The sequence below is a fragment of the Hemicordylus capensis genome, chromosome 14 (assembly GCF_027244095.1).
Source record: "Hemicordylus capensis ecotype Gifberg chromosome 14, rHemCap1.1.pri, whole genome shotgun sequence".
Classification (NCBI taxonomy): domain Eukaryota; kingdom Metazoa; phylum Chordata; class Lepidosauria; order Squamata; family Cordylidae; genus Hemicordylus; species Hemicordylus capensis.
Genome location: NC_069670.1, coordinates 11,258,124 through 11,278,475, shown reverse-complemented (window position 1 = coordinate 11,278,475; position 20,352 = coordinate 11,258,124). Strand labels below are relative to the sequence as shown.

Here is a 20,352-nt window from a genome sequence, read left to right as displayed (position 1 = left end):
TGGTTTTTCTGTGGACCTGCTGGGCAGAATTGGAAACCAGAAGTGTGTGTGTGGGGGGGGGGGGACCTCCCGCTACCTACTAGTACGGAATACTGTATAATTATGAGGCCAGAGAAGAAACACACAGTCGCTTTCTTGGGGCGTGTATTCGTGGTCTGGCAGCCGTGGTTAGTACCGGCTCAGTGGCATCTGCTTATGTGCTTCGACCTGTCTGAGAATTGTGTTTCTGTCCCATCTCTTAAACCGACCCTCCGTATAAACCATTGCGGGTAGAGAGCTAGGAATGTGATGGTTGGCATTAAATGTTGGGCTTTTTTGTGTGTGGGTGGGGGGGGACACTGTGCCCGTTCTTTTGAACTCGAGCTGATTATTTTTGCATTGTGAAAATGTTGCCTGAAGTAGAATGCTCTCGTGTCCTTCTGTCTCTCTCTCTCTCTCTCTCTGCCTGCTTCCACCAAATCTCTCTGAAGGGGTCAGCCTTCATTTTAGAAGGGGAACGGGATTGCGTGCGAAACCCTGGAGCCACCCACTCCGTCCGTTTGGGACCCGAATGCCTTGGTTTTCTGTCGGTTTCCTTCTTTCTATGAAAATTCGACACAAATTGCGTCTTCTCATGGTGTGTTGATGTATGGCGGTTCCATGCTAGGAAGCTGAAGAGCTAAAGCGGAGAAAGTTCATGTTTGTGTCCACTGCATTGTGGAAAAGATGGAGAGGTGGGCGGTCTGATCTCCTTTTTGTGTGGAGCGTGTCGTCTGTGATGGTTGCTGGTAGTTTCCTTTTTGTTACCTTTCGATCAAGCAAGCGGAATTGTGGCAGGAAACCGCTTCTTAGCCCATTCAACAAAATTGACAAGAAGCCAGTTCTTGTGCTGAATGTTGCCTGTTTCCAGACCTTCACTCACTCCTCTGTTTTAGGACGGACGGGTACCTGCCGCGTGCCCCAGCTGAGTAGCTCTGCAGTCGTCCTCTGAGTTGCAGCGTTGTGGTCGTTGCGCAAAATAAACGTTGTTGTTTCCCACTCGAACTGGTTCCTTGGGAGAGGACGCTTGCTGCGGGAGGCCTGTCGGCCTGGAGGGCAGACCACTTCCCGGAAAGACGGCCCCAATCTGGAGGGTTGCCTTGGCGTTCCTAGTCGGTGGAAGTGTCTTGAGTTTAAAGATGGCCCGCTAGGAGGTGCCACCCCAACCTGCTTCACGCCGAGTTGGGCCAGGGTGGGGTTTGGCCTTCTGGGGCCCCCCCCTGTGAATTGAGCAAAGCGGCACCTTTGCAGGTGGGGAGCAAGTGGGCCTGTTCAGCACAGCGTCCCTTCTGGTGGCTCTTGCTGAGGGCTGGGCGAGAGAGAGGAGAGCTTGGGAGCCCCTCTGGGGCAGGGAACCCCCTTCTTATTCTTTTCTCCCTGGAGCCTGCTGTGGGGACCTTTCCCCCCTGCAGAGGCCAGTGGAGGGGTCCCACTGCTGAATAATTGATGAGCTTCTCCCCCTCGGGCAAAGGTCGGGCAGAGGTCAGCCAGGCGGCACCTGCTCAGAATGGGGGCTCCCTTGTGCTGAGGAGGGGGCTTTGGGCCAGGACCCCCCTCCGACCCCAGCAGAGCCTCCCTCCCAGGGGCCGGTCCTGGGGTCTCCCTGGCGTCTCTCTAGACTGGGAGCCCTTTGGGGCAGGGAACCACCTTCCTTTCTGCTCTGGCACCCGCTGTGGGGACCTTCCCCCCCTGCAGAGGCCAGCGGAGGGGTCCCACTGCTGAATAATTGATGAGCGTCTCCCCCCGGGGCAAAGGTCAGCCAGGCGGCGCCTGCTTAAAATGGCGGCTCCCTTGTGCTGAGGAGGGGGCTTTGGGCCAGGGCCCCCCTCCGACCCCAGCACAGCCTCCCTCCCAGGGGCTGGTCCTGGGGTCTCCCTGGCGTTAACTTTTTAGACTGTAAGCCCCTTGGGGGCAGGGGCCCTCTTCAGGCCCTCTGGAGGCACACAGGTGAGGGGGGGCACCTTTTCAAGTGGGGGCTCCCTTCTGGATTTAGCAGGGGTGCGTTGGCAACTGGGTTTCCAGGTTTGCAGGAGACCCCAGAAGCAGACGGACACAGGTGGAGAATCGGGGGCCTTGCGAAACTACCGATGGGCCGTGTTCAAATCAGGTTCAGATTTTTCATGACAGGTCATTGTTCTCATGTTTCCACGTTGTTCTTAATCTGTGGTGTTTTATTTCATTGTAAGCCGCCCAGAGACGCGAGGCTTGGGCGGTATACACACATGCTAAATAAGAAAATTAACTGAGTGAAGGTGATTCTGCAGAGGTCTGTGCAACAATCAGTGCTGGTGGCCCCACCCCTAACAGTCAGGGGGTGGGGCCTAGGGACTTGGGGGTGGGGCCTGTTGAAGTAGAGGTCGCTGGTCCCTGGATCTTCATCGGAAGAGTCAAGGTTCTAGGCCGCCTCCTGATGAGTTTGAAATGCAGGCTGAATAGCGCCCGCTTTCTCCTGATTTCCAGGGTTTTTTGTTTTTTTCCAAGAGAAGCACTAAGCCCGCCTTGCCCCCCCCCCCCACCCCGTCCCCCCAATTCCTGCAGAAGAAGAGGCAGACAACTGAGCCGGCCAAGGAAACCTTTTCCCCTCTTTGCCTGGAAGTATTCCTTCCCTGCAGGGGGAATTGGGGCAGATTGAAGTTGAGGAATAGGCAGGAGAAAAGGCCCGAAACTGACTCGTTCTGGTGCTTTGCAGCAAGATTAAACGCCCTGGCCTTGGAGACCCCGAGAGGGAGGCTAAAGCCCTGACCGGGTCAGACCCGGAGACCCGGCCAGGCAGCGTTGGCGCCGCGTGGGCGGTCTGGTGCCCGCCCCGCCGGTGCCCGCGGCCCCTCTGCTGCCGTGCAAGGGAAGATCCCCCTGCCAGCTCTGACGGCAGCATAAGCCTTTGCCGCCTCGCTAATCCCAGCAATCTGTCCTTGGAGGCCGCAGGGAGGAAGCCGGGCCCAGCCCTGGTCCGTGCGGGCACCATGAGCTGGCCGGGCGAGGAGTGGAAGGTGGGGCTGCCGGCCCAGGCCCTGAGGGCCATCGCCGAGGTGGAGCAGCGCCTGGAGCGGGCGCAGAAGGAGCGCCAGCAGAAGCAGGTGCAGCTGGACACCCTGGAGGCTGTGATGCACAAGCAGAAGCAGAAGGTAATGCAAGGCCCCCCCCCTTGCAGGCGGGGGTGGGGAAGGGAGACCCCCTTTCCCCCATGCCCCCACGGGCATTTGGAGTTGCTGCCTACCGAGTCTGACCCTTGGTCCCGCTAGCTTAGCGTCGCCTACACTGGCTGGCAGCAGCTCCCCTGCGCTTCAGGCCGGGGTCTCTCCCAGACCGACCTGGAGATGTGCAGCCGGGGACTGAATCCGGCGTCTGCCTAAGGCAGGCGCTCCACCCCTGAGCCACCACGGCTGCCCTGCAGAACTGTCTTGCAGCCTGTTCCCAAACGTGACTTGTCTCAGTGCTGGGGAAGGAAGAGGGACCCTTTTAACAGGGACGGAGGAGCCCACACAGAAGAGCTCTGGGAGGGGATACACTTCCCGAGGCCCTGGGCACCCTCCTAAGATGAGGCAGGGGCTCAAGAAGGCTCCGTTTCCCTTAAGGGAGGGGGAGCCCCCCACACACACACCACCGCACAACACGGCACAGTGAGAAGGGTGATCTCCGCGTGGTGCCAGCCGGGGGGTTTGGGTCAAGCATTCAGCTTTGGCTGAAGCTTCACACAGGCCCAATAAAGAATTGGGCTTGGGGGTTGTGGGGGGGGGGGCTGCCACTGGCTTCTGGGCTTTACAATATTAGGACCCTGGCCTTGGAGGTCCAGGGCCGTGCTGTGCTGAGATTTGCCGCTTGGAAATCCTGACTGCACTCCAAAGCAAGGTTCTAGCCCTCAGGATGGTGGATAAAATCTTGGGGATGTCTGTGTTCTGGCTCTTTTGGGGCACATACACAGACAAATGAAGCGTGGGAGTACAAAACCCCTCCAAAAGGTAGACCTGATGCAAATGATGCATTTCTGCATACCTTTTAGGCCCATTCACACGTTATGTCTGACACGCGTACAAGTGTACAGTGTACACGGGTACAGATTTGTGCAGAGGGACAGTCGTCTGCAGGTTGTGTGGGCCAGCCGTCCACTCCCTCCCACTTGAGGGGCTTGTGCCCAGTTCCGCTCTTAACAGGAACGCAGCAGTAACGGTCCTTCCCATAGCCAGCGTGGTGTAGTGGTCAGAGTGCTGGACTAGGACCGGGGAGACCCGAGTTCAAATCCCCATTCAGCCATGATTCTTGCTGGGTGACTCTGGGCCAGTCACTTCTCTCTCAGCCTAACCTACCTCACAGGGTTGTTGTGAAAAGGAAACTCAAGTATGTAGTACACCGCTCTGGGCTCCTTGGAGGGAGAGCGGGATATAAATGTAAAATAATAATAATAGACATGTGCCCAAGTGGACAGACCTCTGTGTGCTCCTGCAGCATCATGGCTGAACCGGGCTTCTGTTCACACACCGGTCTCCTGGCCACCCCACTCTAGATTTTGGAGGGAGAGGTGGGGCTGCCCCTCCAGCCCCGGTGCTCTCACGAGACCCCTCCTCCCTTGCAGCACGCGGAGGAGAAGGCTTCGGGGGCGCTCCTCTCGCAGCAGAACCGCGGCCTGGCCGAGGCCTGTGAGCAGACGGAACGGGCCCGCCAGCGCCTGGCCCAGGAGCTGCAAGCCAAGGAGGCCCAGCTGAGCTGCCTGGAGGCCCAGCTGGCCCAGGCCGCCCGCCACCAAGCCGAACTGGAGGAGGAGCTGCGCAGGTACTGGTTCACCAGCATGGCGCCCGGCTGTGCTGTCTTCTGCTCGCCAAGGAGTGGGAAAGTGTGCCCGGGGCGGGGGGGAAGCTGACATTTTATATTTTTATTCCTCTTCAAGCATGTGGCTAGTCCCTAAGCTGTGTGGGCCAAATGGCTGGGAGATCTCGGGAGGTAAAGGGGGGAGTTAAGCAGGGTTGCTTGGGGTTGTTGGGGGGCAAGGCCTACGGCCCCCTCTACAGCCGGGGCCGGCCACCTCGGCGCTCCAGCGCTTGTTACTGGACTACAACTCCCATTACCCCCAGTCGCAATACTGGGGAGGGTGGGAGTTGTAGTCCAGCAACAACGGGCGCGCCGAGGGGGCTGACCCCTGGCGTAGAGTAGTCGACTTCTCTTGAGGAGGTGGGGAGAGCGGAAGCTTCTCTGAGGCCGCTTAGTGCTGGTTCTTTTTAAACTCTTAACTGCTGCCGTTTCATCCATCCTTTCCTCCTCCAAGGAGTTCAGGGGTGGCATACAGCCCTGCTTCCGTTTCATCTTTGCTACAACCCCTCCTCGTAGAAGTTCAAGGGTGGCATGCAAAGTTTTCCCTTTCTACCCCCTCCCCCCAGTATTTTATTCCTGCAACAACCCTGCGAGGTAGGGCTCCCGGGCCCCAAGCGATGCTAAGCAGCTGGGCTTTCTCGTCTCCTCCTCCTCCTCCCCCCCTGCCCCCCTCCACAGGTGCCAGGTGGAGCTGAACAGGCTGCAGTCCAGATCCCATCTGGTTCTCCTGCCCTCCCGCTGGGGGTCCGCCATGCAGTGGGCTGAAGGTAAACCCCCTGACCTGCTGCCTCCTGCTGAGTCCGGGCATGGCTCCCTCTCGCTCAGTAGGGTCTGCCCTGACCGGCAGCGGCTCCCCTGATGAGGCTTCCCAAGCGGGTGCCGCCCTGCCTTGGAGCTCCGGCCCCATCCCGCCGGAGAGGAGGTGGCGGAGGCTTCCTTAGGCCTTGGCAACCTCTGCTCCCTGCGCCTCGGCCCCAGGATTAGCGGCCTTGGCAGATGGAGACGGATTTAGTGGCCAGAGAGGGACAGGGCAGCCTCGGTGTCTTTGCGGGAGGGAGGGAGGGAGGGAAGGAGAGCCAGAGGGCTGGTCAGTCCAGGGAGGCGGCCAGAGCGGGTGGCTCTTTTTAACGTTAAGCATATGGAGACCACTTCTCAAAGGGGTTCACGTAGCGAAAGGAGGTGGCTCCCTGTCCCCAAAGGGCTCGCAAGCTCCAAATAAACGAGGAAGGCGCCAGCGTCACCCCCTGGAGGGATGCTGGGGCTGGAGGGGGACAGAGGCTCCCCCCCCACCGCTAAAGACCAGAGGATCGCCGTTTTAAAAGGCTTCTCTTGGCTTATTCTTTCCCCAGTGTTCTGCTTCCTATCAAAGCCTCTGTTTTGCGTTCAAGACTCGCCCGGAGAGGAGACGGATGCCGATTCCTGTTTCCCTGGAATGGGCTTTGGAGGGGTATTCATGTGAACTGGGGGGTCAGCTTATTGCAGGGCTGCTCCGCTTCGGCCCTCCTGCAGATGTTGGCCTACAACTCCCGTAATCCCTGGCCGTTGGCCACTGTGGCTGGGGATGATGGGAGTTGTAGTCCAGAAAACAGCTGGGGGCCCTAAGTGGAGCAGGCCTGGCTTATTAGAACATAAGCAAGACACAACCTGAGCGTGTTTCCCTCTTCAGTTTTTAAAATTAAGCTTTCTAGTCCTCACGACCGTGACTGAGCAAAGAGGCTCCTTTTAAAAAGTGGTGATTCTCTTGACTGAGCAGGGGGAGAGCAACTGGCCCTATCCATCCCCAGCACAGCATCCCTCCAGTGGCTGTTGCTGGGGTCTCTCTTACTTTTTTTTTTTTTAAGATTGTGAGCCCTTTGGGGAGAGGGTGGCCACTTGGTTTATTTATTTATATCTCTGTAAAACCGCTTTGGGCAGAAGTCAGATGAGAAGTCATCTCCGCAGGGGTTGGGCAGCGCCCGAGCCTTTGACTTGCAAAAGCAGAGTCTAGTTCAGACCTGCAGGCTGCAGCCGGGTCCCCCAGAAATCCTGTGCGTCTGTCCTGCAGGTGGGACGGAAGCCAAAGCAGACCCCAGCAGAGCCCTGGCGGGCAGAACAAACGTGAGTACAGGAAACGCCCCGCTACCCCGGCCCGGCTTAATTCCGCCAGTGCTTCAGAAGGAGTCCTTGAACCACGAAACGCTCCCTTTCCCCCCCTCTCTCTTTCCATCACTTTCAGTCCAGTTGCCCTCCGCTTCGGGGTGCCTGGGGGAAGGACAGCCCCATGACCTGCTGGCAGCAGCAAGCGGCCGCCTGCCCCAGTGCCCCGCCTGGCAGCCCTGTGCCCACGGAGAATGGCGAAGGGGCCCCCCCAGAGGGGCCAGAAGTGACCTCCGCAGGAGACGGGCTGCAGAACGACAACGAAGGTATTGGAGCTACTTTGGGGCTCTTCTGTGCAGCTGGGCTCACTTGTTCGAGCCGCCTGCAGGGCACCTTTCCACCGCGATCTTGCTTGGGAGTGGCACGCGGTAGTCGGAATGGGACCCTTTATTCTGCTTCCACTGTGGGGTGGCAGCAGGGGATAGGCACAGCCCCCAGGAATCCGGCTCAGTCCTCCAGGTTTGGAAGGGTGCAGGCAGCCTGAATCTTTGGCCTTAGTGTGTTTGTCTTTAAGGTGCCACAGGACTCTTGGGGGCCGATGCTTTTAAGTTTGCCCTCTTCCTTTTTCTGGAGGGAAGATTTTTGGGGGGGGCGGGGGCTTCACTCTACTTCTCTCTCCGACCCTACCACCTATGCTGTGCTTCTCTTTCCTGACCCTCAGAACTGAGACAGGCGCTTCTCAAAGCAGAGGCCCAGGTGCAAGAGAAGGAGAAAGAACTCTGGAACCTGCAGGGGCAGCTGGAACTGACTCGGGCCGAACTGGCCCAGTGGAAAAAGCACCGGGAGGACCCCTCGGAGGTGAGCTGAGTCCCAGGAGGCTGGGTGCCCCCCACCCCCGGTGTAGGGCTTGCTGAACTGTTGTGAGAGGTGGCCTGCTTTGGGGATTCAAAGCCATGTTTGAAAAGCAGTGGCGAGGCTTCTCCTGAGCATGCACAGAGGGCCTTTCCTACCTGGGCATCTAGGACCGCAAGGCAGGGAATGCAGGCTTCTGGGCTGCTCTCGGACCTCTTGGTTTAGGCCGGGGGGGAGGCAACCTTGGGCAACCCAGCCCAATACAACGCAGCTGGGGATGATGGGAGTTGTAGTTCGGCAGCGGGAGGGCGAGAGGTTGCCTGCCCCTGGTTAAGACGTCTGCCTGCCAGAGGCTGAGGAGGGAGGGCCCAGGCTTGGTGCATGCAGCATCCATCAGGACTGAGGGAAGGGCAGCTTGCCAAGGGGAGAGGAAAGGAAGTTTCCTTTCCTATGCGTCAGTCCCTGCCCCACGGAACGCGGAGTGGGGATCACGGTGGGTCATCCAGCTCCCGGGCTGAAACGGGCTCCGTCCCTCATGCGCAGCCTGACAGCTTTTATGAGGCCCCGGCTCGCCTCCCTTCCTGAGCGGACGAAGTTAATTCGGATCGTTAATGATCGCCCGTCTTCGGTTCGGCGGAAGCCACCCCTGTCGCCGCCCGATCCGCAGCGGGGGATTTTTTTTTTACGAGGCTGCAGGCTCATCAGCAAAGTGCCTTTTTACAAGCTCCTGGTCGGGAACGGTTCGAGAGGGTCCTGGCAGCCGCTGTGGTGTCTGGACAGGTCCGCGTAGGAGACGCTGCCTGCAGGGTTGCTTTGTCTGGGCCGCCGAAAAGCAGGCGTCAGCGGCCATGTGTGGCCCTGAGATCCTTGCCACGGACCCCTCGCTAGAGCCCTTATGTGTGCAGAGCGGGGGAAAGCGCTGCTGGTGCTGAGCGGTGGCACAGTGGAACTTTTAATTCCTTTGGCCATTTCTAGCCAGGACGGGCCAGCCAGACAACCTCTTCACGGCCTGACTAGCTTCAGTTAGCAAGAGCCGGGCAGTTGCGGGGAGGCAGAGCTCAGCGCAGGAAGCTTCTACGGCAGGCCTGCTCAACTTAGGCCCCGCCTCAGCTGTTTTTGGACTACAACTCCCATAATCCCCAGCCGCAGTAGCCAGGGATTATGGGAGTTGTAGGCCAACCTCTGCAGGAGGGCCGAAGTGGAGCAGCCCTGGTCTCCCTGATGGAGACTCCCTGACGGAGGGCCGCCCAGCCTCTGTTTGGAAACCTCCAGCGGAGAGAGCACACTGCTTCATGTGGCAAGCAGTTCCACTGTCAAACAGCTCTTGCAGTCAGGAAACGCCTCCTAATGTCTAGCCTGAGTCTGCTTCCTTGTTTTAGTCTTGTCCTCACAGACCCCTAGTCCCTTGGAGAATACAATTAACACTCTTAAAGTACCCCAGTAATGCCTGTGGGAAGTCTTGGATTAACCATTAGCATCCCTGACCAGTGAGCTTCCTAGAGGTTGATCCCTGTTGGAGACAGAAAGCTGGGTTAGATGCATCTCTGACAAAGAGTGTTAAAAACAGTGCATTCATATCCATGAAGGAGAGAGATGAAACAATGTTTGCGGCAGCGGTGACTGAAAGAATTGGGAGCATTTTATTGGCACTGCCTATTTTAATTTCCAGAAGTGGATACATGAGCATCAACCCTGGGTGGATCAAATCATCTAGCCCTACATATTTGGTCTTCAACACAGGCCGGGTAGAAACAAAGAGGTGACAGACAGACATCCCCAGCATGTTGCATCCAGGGGTATACTGCTTTGGCACACGGAGGCTTTATTTATGGGTCATTCCTACGGCTAGCCAGGAAACGTCTCTATTTGGTATTTTAATCTCCTAGACCATGCACACTCCATAACCGTTACTGCAGGTGCTGTGCTTTTCCTATAGCATCTGAAGACAGTGGAAGCCGAAATGTATTTCTCTGCTGTTCATCAACAGTAAATTTATATTATTCTTTCTCATTAACTGCATCCTTCTGGGACCCAGGTAATACTTGCATAGAGTTCTGTCTGCAGCTGTCAAAGGCCGCCTGTCTCTGTCTCTCTCTCTCAAAGCTCTCTGCAGTTGTGGGGATGGGAGAGTGAGTTTTGGGGGGCTGAAATTTGGTGCGGTTACTCCCTCCTCCTGATCGGGTGCTTTTTCCTGTCTCAGGTTGGCCCCCTGGAATGCAGGGGAAGGCGGCGCTCCGAGGACGTGAGCGGCCAGCGCCGAAGCCGGGAGCAGCACACGGTGGGTCTCTTTTGCAGTGGGGCTGAGCAGAGTTAGCGCTTGGCCACCCTGGACGGGACAACCCTGCCCTCTTGGCTAAGCCAGCCTCAGGGCTGGGCTCCCTTTTCCCTGAGCTTGGATGCACAGCTCTTAAAACTCCTGCTGTGCTCCATTCCCAAACAGGGCCCGGTGGGGTTGGAAACGATGCCCCCAGGAAGCGGCCGTCGGAGTGCCAGCTCATCCCGTCTGGAGCAGCCGGCGGAGAAACGGGGCGCTACCGGCAAGCTAAAAGGTGGGACCATGTTCGGGTTGGTGTGGGCGGGGCTGGCTGTCTGGCTGCCCAGGTTTGCAGTCCGAACTGCGTTTGCTGGGACTCTGAACCTTGGGTCCCCCAGATGCTGGACTACCACTCAGAGCTGGGCTGGTGGTAGCAAACAGGACTGGTCCCCTTAGCTAAGCAGGGTCCACCCTGGTTGCATATGAAAGGGGGACTAGAAGTTTGAGCACTGCAAGTGATTCCCCCCTCCGGGGATGATGGAGCCGCTCTGGGAAGAGCAGAAGAAGGTCCCAAGTTCCCTCCCTGGCAGCATCTCCAAGACAGGGCTGAGTGAGATTCCTGTGAAGACAATACTGAGTGAGATTCCTGTGAAGACAATACTGAGCTAGATGGACCAGTGGTCTGATTTAGTATGTGGCCGCTTCCTCTGTTCCTAAAATCCAGGATTTTATACAAATACGTTTAGCAGGAGGGGGTTACAAAGAGGTGTGAGATACAGGTAGGTGCATGAAACAGCAGTAGTTACCCTGCCTCTCTTCCAAAAAGAGAGAGGAGAGCTGGTCTGGTGGGAGCAAGCATGACTTGTCCCCTCAGCTAAGCAGGGTCCACTCTAGTTGCATATGGCAGCTTCCTATGTTCCTAAGAGCTCAGAGTGTGGAGTATAAATCCCTCCCCCTTGAACCTGACAACAGCCCTGTGAGGTAGGTTAGTTTGAAGAGAGTGTCTGGTCCAATAATATCGCCCATTCCGAGTGTAGATTTGAACCCGAGTCTCCCCAGGCCTTGCCTGATGCCAGGGAGAGGCTCTCTGCTTGTTGTGGAAGATGGCGGACAAGAGGCGGAGACCTCCATGATGCATGACCTGCTCCACACCCATAAGGACTAGCACCCTGAGCTGTCGTCTGTCGTCTTTCCCAGGCATTCCAGTCCCGAGTCCCCGACCCCCAAGCTCCGAGCATCGCTGGGAGGAGCTGCAGGCTCTCAAAGCCGAGGTGCTGACCCTCCGGCGGCGCCTGGATGCGTCCGAGAGTCAGCGCAAGTCCCTCCTGGAGACCTGCTGGCGGCAGAAGAGGTCTCAGGCCTTGGCCTCGGAGAAGCCGGCGCCGGCATTGCAGCCCCAGGGGAAAGAGGCTGCGGATATCCGGGGCGGCGGTGACCCACTTGGGGATGAAGCGCTGGCCCGGGGCGGTGGGGGGTCAGGAGAGGCTGGAGGGGAGGAGGCCGAGACGGGGCCTGAGGAAGCGAGGCAGCAAGCAGGGGAGGCCAGAGCAGGCGCAGAAAGGCGGGAAGAGGGCAGCCAGCCCGAGGCTTTGGCCAAGCAGGGAGGCCTGGAGGCCCTGAGAGAGGAGCTCCGAGCCTTGGCTGCTGGGAAGGCCGAAGCGGAGGCCGAAGCGGGCTTGGCCCAGCGGAAGCTCCAGAGCCTGCAGGCCACGCTGGGGATGCAGACGGATCGGTTGGCACAAGCCATGGAGGCCCAGAGCTGCCACATGGAAGAGCTCTTGGCGGACGCGGAGGAGAAGGCGCGGCTGACGCAGAGCCTGAGCGAGGCGCTGGAGGAGGCCCAGAAGGCGCTGGAGGAGGCCCACGCGGAGAGCCGGAGGCTGCGGGTTCTGCTGGGGCAGCGGGCAGGAGAGCCCCACCCAGCCACACCCACCGGTGTGCCAGGGCTGTGCGAAGGTGGCCAGACGGCGGAGGCCCCCGCGGACAAGCCACCGGCCCGGACAGAGGGAGGCGAGGGATACTCTGGCGAAACGAGCCGAGCAGGATGTCCTGGAGGAGCGGAGGAGAGGAGGCAGTTTGCCGGACAGGAACAAGTAAGATCGTCTCGGCACAGACTGCTGGGGGCGTTGTGTGACGAACTGAAGCCAGAGACCAAGTTTCTGGCCCTCATGAAGGCAGAGAGATTTGGAAGTGTTAATTGGCACGGTATTGGTGTGGGTGGGGGTGTCTTAAGGACAGAGGATATAGGGAACACATCAGGGTTTAATTTAATGTTCGTGTGGGATGAATTTGCGGACAGCACCAACTCCACTCCACTCCCTCAGACGCATGAGGTGACTAGGCAAGGATGTGTGTAGTAGATAATAAAATACATATTAAAATGTAACCAAGTAATGGAATATTAAAAACGGGGCCAAAAAAACCCCAAATAGAAAACAAATTAAAATAATAGGAAAATGAAAATAGGGGGGGGAACCCCGCCACATAGATCGAGGTGGCATTCTGCCCGCTGAAAATGCCATGCCAATTAAAGCGTTCAGAACCCCTCTGCCTTCATGAGGGCTGGAAACTTCTTGTTGGAATGGCCATATGGTGCCCAGCATTTGGTGCGGTGTGGTGCCTGTGCACTGCTCTTTTGCCCTTTCTCGAAGTCGTGGGAACTTCCTCTCCGGGGCTAACAGGTGTGGGAGTGCTCTCATCTGGGTCAGGGCTAGGGTGGGGCAAAAAAGCCCCCACCCCAGTGCGGCTCCAGTATCTCCCTCTTTGTTGCTGCTATTTGGAGCAGAGCTGCTGGGCCCAGCCCCAAAGGCGTGCTTAATGTAACGCACATGGGATGGAGGCTACGGAACTCATTTCCACCAGTGACTTCTCTGCCTCTCCTCCTGCCTTCTGTCTGCAGCTGGAGGCCTCTCTTGCCCGGCTCCTCCAGGAAAACCAGGCCCTGCGCAAGGAACTGGAGTATTGGGAAACGCAGCACTCGGAAGGAGGAGGCGACAACCTCCTTGCTGGCCTGCCTGAATCGGCTGGTTCAGGAGGCTGCGGCGACCCAGTGGAAAATGCAGACGGTGAGTTTTTTTTTTCCTGGGGTTGGAAATCTGGACGGAAAGAAACAGAATCCGAGCCGAGTGGGAATCGCACTGGCCGGGAGGGGGAAATGCAATTGCTGATGGACAGGTGGATTTTCGGCAGGGAAGATCTGTTATGGACACCAGAGCATTATTCTTCAGCAACTGGTAGAGAAATATACCAGTAAACCCAAGAGTTCCTTTTATGTCGCATTTTTAGATTTCCAGGCTGCTTTTGACGAGTGTTGCCAGACACAGGGATTCCCATCCCAGATGTTGTAGACTACAACTCCCATAATCCAAGGGCCATGGCGGCTGGGGATTGTGGGAGCTGTAGTCAACAACATCTGGGAATCCCTGTGACAGGCAACACTGCCGAAAACTTGGAAGAATCTTGTATCGATGGGCGGCCGTTGGGTTTATATCAAAATACCTCACTTAGAATTAAGCCTTAGAGCAGGGATTCTCAACGTTGGGTCCCTAGATGTTATTGGACTTCAACTCCCATAACCCCCAGCCCCAGTGGCCTTTGGTTGGGGATTATGGGAGCTGAAGTCCAATAACATCTGGCGACCCAACGTTGAGAATCCCTGCCTTAGAGGACACCTTCAGAGAGATGAAGAATATCTCTTCAGGACATTGGCTCTTTCTTAGGTCTCCTCAAGCTTTTTGATTAGGGTCTGGGCTATTTCCGCTTCGGACTGGCTGCTGTCGTGTCGGAATGAATCGGGGCACGGCTAATCCTGGAGGAAAAGGCTGACCCCTAGACGACAGCAACAACAGAAACTTGTATACCGCTTTTCAACAAAGGTTTCCAAAGCGGTTTCCACAGAGAAATAATAAGATGGCTCCCTGTCCACAAAGGGCTCACAGTCTAACAAGAAACCATAAGAGGGACACCAGCCACAGTCACTGGAGGGATGCTGTGCTGGGGGTGGAGAGGGCCAGCCGCTCTCCCCCCTGCTCAATCAAGAGAACCACCACGTTAAAAAGGTGCCTCGCTGCCCCGTTCGCAGAGCCACACGGCCGCCCTTACGGATTTTGTGTTTCCCTTTGAAGGAGAATACTTGGTTTGTCCTCTGCCTTTCCAGAGTTATTGCCTGTAAAATGCTTGGATCTCTGCAGTCCTCACAACCGCCCTCCGGGGTGGGTCAGAATCCGGATTTCCATGACGTAGGTGGGAGAAGTAGGACTCCTTGAAGGCCCTTTCTGAGCGAGCAGAGACAAATCTCAACCCAGGCATCCTTGCATCCCCTACAACATCGGCTCTTAATGTGGGGCCCGCCAGACGTTGCTGAACTACAACTCGCAGCAGTTGATTGCTGGGAGTTATAGTCCTGCAACATTGGGAGGACCCCATATTAAGAACCACCGCCCTTAAACACTGCCTTAATTACTCTCTCTTCTTACCAAAGGAGCTGCATCCAGGCAAAAGGTGAGCACCCCTGGTCCAGACGGTGACATTTCTCCCCCCTCCCCATCCTGACACTCTTCCTTTCTCTGTCAAGCAGTTCTTGAGGCTGCCCAGAAGAAGGAGCTCCCATCACAGGGGAGTCGCCGTGATGCTCAGACCCAGACGGAGGGGTTGGAGGGCGCCCACCGCAGGCGCAAGATGAGGGCCTCTTCGGTTGCTTTTGATGACACCCAGTACGAGCCCTACGGCCTTCCCGAGGTAGTCATGAAAGGTACGTGTGGCAGCAGCGGAGAGACTAGGGAACAGGAAGCACAAGATAGACCTGTGAAGAAGAGAGGGTCTGGCCGCCTCTCCCCCTGAGGGAGGAGAGCTGGTCTGGTGGGAGCAAACATGCATGGTCCCCTGTGCTAAGCAGGGTCTGCCCTGGTTGCATTTGAATGGGAGACTGCATGTGTGAGCGCCGCGAGATATCCACGTTCCTTCCCTCCCTGGCAGCATCTCCAAGATAGGGCTGGGAGAGAGTCCTGCCTGCAACCTTGGAGAAGCCGCTGCCAGTCTGTGCAGACAATACTGAGCTAGATAGACCAGTGGTCTGACTCAGTATATGGCTGCTTCCTATGTGTACAGAACGCATTCTGCAATGTGTAGTCACACAGGGCAGAGCTGGATGTGATGGGGATGAACCATTCAAAGTCTGGGTTCAGTTCTTGGTTCCCCAGGGTGCATTAATTCCCCAGGTAAGACGCTCGTTTTCCAAAGCGATACAATCGCCCATTCAGACAGTTTGAACCACGTTGGATATGCTTCCTGCAGAACAATCTCAAGTTTCCTTGCTTGCAGTTCTTACCAATAAACAAAAAGCCTCTGCAAAAATCATACCGCGGCTATTTAACTTGAGGCAAAATATTTATTTTTTTTAAACCCTCGTAAAAATCCAAACAACCATGCCACTGGTCAACAAAAAACCGGGAAATCCAACACTCATCATATGTGTTTGTAAATAAGTAGAAATTGAATGAATGAATGAATGAATGAGTCAATCAATGAATCATATGATTCATTCATTCATTCATTCATTCATTCATTCATTCAATTTCTATACTGCCCTTCCAAAAATGGCTCAGGGCAGTTTACACAGAGAAATAATAAATAAATAAGATGGCTCCCTGTCCCCAAACGGCTCACAATCTTAAAAGAAACGTAAGCCAGACACCAGCAACAGTCACTGGGGGTCCTGTGCTGGGGGTGGATAGGGCCAGTTACTCTCCCCCTGCTCAATAAAGAGAATAAAGAGAATTGCCACGTTAAAAGGTGCCTCTTTGCCAAGTTAGCCGGGGTTATGGTCAAAGGACTGAGCGCTGGTGTAGTCAGCCGCTTGTTCTGAACTGTTTACTTTCTTGAACATCTGCAGCTGCTTCCTTCCGAGTCAGACTCTTGGTCCATCTATCTCAGTATTGCCTGCTCTGACTGGCAGCAGCGCTCTCAGGTTTCAGGCAGGGAAGGGTCTGTCCCCACTCCGGCCTGGAGATGCTGCTGCCAGGGACGGGATGTTCTGCATGCACAGCTGGAGTTTTAGGCCCCTTCCTCTGTTTATGAGCTAACTTATCTGGTTCCAGGCAACCACAAGATTTGGGGGTTTGAGTTCAGTGTTGGTTTGCTAAGAGAAAATCTGGACCAGTTTGACTCCCAAGTTGGGGGGTGTGTGTGTGTGTGTGTGTGTGTGTGTGTCTTCAGCAGTGAACCCACTGGGCAGACCCAGACTGAGAACTCCCAAATACTCCAACTGATGCTTGCTTGGACCTGCAAAACCAGAGGGTGTGTCTGTGCTGAACACCTGACAGGATACCACACAACTTAAGCTGGGGGTCTGTGTTCTCCTTGGCGCATCTGCAGCCTGACCTGGAACCTGTCCCAGAACCCCACATAACGTTGAGGCGTCCCTCTGGCCCACACAGATGGGGTTCCTCCTCGTGGCCAGAGAACTAGCTTGCCAGTCCTAGTGGAAAGGGTGCCACCTGGTCTCAATACCTGAGGGACCGCCTGCTCCCCGGGGTTGCTGCCCGCTTGACGAGGTCCCCTGAGGGGGCTCTGCTCCGGGTGCCGACAATGAGGGAGGCTCGGTTGTCGTGCACGCGGGACAGGGCCTTCTCTGTGGCTGCCCCCAGACTCTGGAAGGCTCTCCCCGTGCCTGTTCGCTCCGCGGTCTCCATCACAGTTTTTAGACAGCTTGTGAAATCCTGGCTTTTTACCCAGGGTTTTATATGATCGACTCTACTACTGCTGCTTTGTATTACTGAATCGTTATATTGTGCTTGTATTTTAGATCTTTTTCTTTAGTCAGATCTGTGTGTTTAGGTTTTTACCTTAGTATTTGCACTGTGCCATGTTTATGGTCTTTTTAATTTTTTGGTGTGGACTGCCTTGGGATTGTTTTAATGAAAGGCGGTAGTCAAACTCAGCAATCAATTAATCAATTCCTCTCCTCCCAGGATTTGCAGACATCCCTTCTGGTCCGTCCTGTCCGCATGTTCTCCGCAGGGGCATTTTGGGGAGTGCCTCTGTTGCCCGGCTGGCCCCCAGAGCCGAACCGGAAGAGGACTCTCCCGAGACGGAGGAAGGGACTGGTGTCTGAGCAGGGCGCCCACCAGGTGAGGCATCCCCATGGGAAATGAGTCGTATCACCCCAGAGTCAGCTGCCTTGTGTGCCGGGCAGGGGGCACACACAGACACACACACCCCGCCCGTAAAACAACGCTGTGGGTTTTTTTTAGTAGACTCATAGAATGGGAAAGGGTCTTCTCAGTGCAGGAAATGGCTGCAACATTCCAGATGGTGCCCCCGCCACCACCACCACCGAGTGATGTGAGAGGGGTGGTTAGGAACGGATTTAATATGGCTGAGCTGCAAGAATGCTAATTTGGCAGGAACTGGAAATCCAGAGAAATACTTTTTTTTTTCCCCTTCCTGAGGCAGAGAGAGAATAGTTCTAGCAAGTTTGGTTAAGTGAGTTCTGAATAAACTGTCAGTCATTTATGCAGCCGTGGGTGGGAAGAGCTTGAAGGCAGTATATCAACTTAATAATTTAAATGCAGCATTTCTAAATCACTTTGTTCTATCTAAATGTAAGCGAGTTGGCTATAAATGGGGGACATGTGTCCAGCCTTTGGCAATATTAAATATTCCAACTTAATTTCTATTTATTTATTTAGTACATTTCTGTACCGCCCCATACAGAAGTCCCTGGGCGGTCCATTAAAACATTAACACGCTGTATTTTATTTCTTTGATATGGCTTGCTTTCTCTTTATTTATCTCCCACTCTTCCTGCAAGGGCCCCCGAGTGGTGCACATGGTTACCTTTATCCTCACAACAACCCTGTGAGGTAGGCTGGGCTGAGAGAAAAATGACTGGTCCAGAGTCACCCACAGGAGTTTCACGGCTGAGCGGGGATTTGAACCCGGGCCTCTCTGGTCCTAGTCCAGCACTCTGACCCGGGGGGGGGGGCGTGCAACCTGAGCTCTCCAGCTGTCACTGGGTTGGACAACATGTGCCATCATCCCTAGCCACAGTGGCCAGTAGTCAGGGTGATGGGGCTTGTAGTCCAACAGCAGCTGGAGACTGAAGTTGTGATCTAACCGCTACCCCACACTGCCACTGCTTCTCATTCCTTTCTAATTGTCACCTTTTCCCCATTTATTTTGTTGATGAATTTGTGTGTGGGGTGTGTGACTTGTCAAACATACTGTGGAAAGCTTATAAAAACATTAAAATAACAACTGCTGTCCTCCTCCCACATGTCACACAGTCAGCTCCCTGGGTTTGAGATCTAACCTGTCATTTCCGCCCTCCCTTCGCAGGCTGGCTTCCACCACCGCCACCTCCGAATTGCGCCCGTGGTGGTGGTCCCTGGGCTTCACACCTAGCCAGGACTTCTGCAGTGACTGCTACAGGTTTGCGGCTACAACCACAGCCACTCCCTGCTGGCCCAGTCGCTTCACTTCCCAGCCCTGATTTGGATGGCAGAGGGGATCGTTAGAGGAGGGAGGGGTTGGTGAGCCTTCATTGGGAATTGGGGAGGGGGGATTGGGGAGGGGGAATTGGGGAGGGGGTATTGCCAGCTCTTACCCCTCATTGGATGGGGCCATCTTTCCACATTGGCCGTTGCTATCCAACAGCCAACCAGAGTCTCCATCATCCTGGTTTGCTTCTTCCAAAGGACCAATAGCGAGGAGGGCTGAGCACATGGCTGGGATGGGGGTCTTCCTCCCCCCACCTCCTTCCCCCCCCCACAAATTTTGCTTTCCTGCCAGCAACAGAAACGGGGGACCCATCAACGGACCTGCTCCTGTTTGGGAGAACCTCTCTAGCAGGATGCTTTTTGGGCAGGATACAGAAGACCGTTGGGCCAGGTGACCGTGGATGGAGCATCACATGCGGAGGACGCACATATGTACATGTGCTTTCTAGGACTGGCGGAAAACACACGTGTGCAGGGTGTCTGATGCAGAACGGTTGGGATTTGGTCAGGTTTGCTGCTGCCACCTAGACAGCTGATGGAAACCAGCCCCCCTCTCCTTTAGGCATCTGCATTTAGAGAGCGGGCAAAAGAGATCGGTCTGGGTAGTCACGGGGGCTCTTGTGGAGCTGGTTTTCTGAGGGGTTTGGGCAGAGCATGTGCACCATGGTCTTGTTTTGTTTTATTATGGACTTAGACCCACAAACACACACGTAACAAAATAAAGAATACAATTGACAATACCGGCACTGGAAATTCTGCTGCATCAACAACTATTTAAAACTAGTTACTTGTATTATTGTATTTACCTGAATCCAAGATGAGGTTCCACCCCACCTCTGGGTTTTGATGTTAAAAACCAGGAGGCTGCCTTTTAGCCAGAGTCCTGTTCCTTGTGAGTAAGTGCAGGTATAACCTGCATTTAACCTCTGCTTTTTAAGCGGGAGGCGTCTTAAATTGAGGAGTCTCCATTTCAGGTAAATATGGCGAAGGGTCTGTTTCCTAGTTCTCTGTTGCCCAATGCTGAGCTCCTGTTTGCGCAGTCCAAAGGGACCCCGGAGGTCGTCTAGTCTAACCCCCGGCTCAAACCAGCAGTCTCCAGATGTTGTTGGACTATATCGTCTGCAGCTGCAGTGACCAAAGGCCATTATGACTGGGGCTGAGGGCTGTTGTATTCCAGCAACATTGTGGGGGAGACCCACATTTCAGAACTCCTGCATCTCTAATGGATGGCTGTTCGGCCTCTGACTGAAAACCTCTAGTGAAGGAGCGCCTACCCCTGCATGAGGCAAGCTGTTCCACTGTCCAGCAGCTCTTACAGGCAGCCAGTACCGCCTCGTGCCTAGCCTGCACCTGCGTAATTCCACATCATTTGGCAGTTGGAATCCAAAAAGCCCTAATGCTAAACTAAATGGGGTTGGGTTGGGTGCTGACCCCACTTTTTATTACATTTATATATCCCCAGAGTACACTGTTGTGTTTATCCTCACAACAGCCCTGCAAGGTAGGTTAGGCTGAGAGAGAAGCAACTGGCCATGAGCCACCCCGTGGGTTTCATGGCTAAAGGGGGATTTGAAGTCGGGTCTCCCCAGTCCAACTCCTGCACCCTAACCACTATGCCATACTTCTGCCAGAGGATTGGATCACACGGTGGCTGCAGTTGGAGAGGATTTGAGGAGAGCTGGTCTTGTGGTAGCCAGCATGACTTGTCCACTTAGCCACGCAAGTTCCACCCTGGTTGCATCTGAATGGGAGACTAGAAGTGGGAGCCCTGCAAGAGATTCTCCCCTTCGGCGATCATGGGGGGCCGCTCTGGGAAGAGCAGAAGGAGGTTCCCAGTCCCCTCCCTGGCAG

General features: G+C 55.5%; 1 protein-coding gene across 4 annotated transcripts; it reads left to right on the top strand.

Annotated features, from left to right (window-relative positions):
• The first annotated feature begins 128 nt into the window (after nt 1-128).
• Nucleotides 129-19,241, top strand: LOC128337063 (uncharacterized). Of its 4 annotated transcripts, none has more exons than XR_008312171.1 (14): nt 129-3,143; nt 4,589-4,785; nt 5,500-5,588; nt 6,866-6,918; nt 7,037-7,223; nt 7,619-7,755; nt 9,950-10,027; nt 10,190-10,298; nt 11,201-12,096; nt 12,903-13,068; nt 14,580-14,753; nt 16,972-17,130; nt 18,341-18,433; nt 18,794-19,241. XR_008312171.1 is itself a non-coding variant. In XM_053277616.1 (12 exons), the coding sequence occupies exons 1-12, from the start codon at nt 2,982-2,984 to the stop codon at nt 17,112-17,114; spliced, it is 2,391 nt and encodes a 796-aa protein (XP_053133591.1). In that variant the 5' UTR covers nt 129-2,981; the 3' UTR covers nt 17,115-17,755. The 4 variants fall into 4 exon arrangements, 1 of the variants encoding a protein (XP_053133591.1); XR_008312170.1 differs by having other exon boundaries at nt 18,341-18,530; XR_008312169.1 differs by having other exon boundaries at nt 18,341-18,534.
• Nucleotides 19,242-20,352: the final 1,111 nt, after the last annotated feature.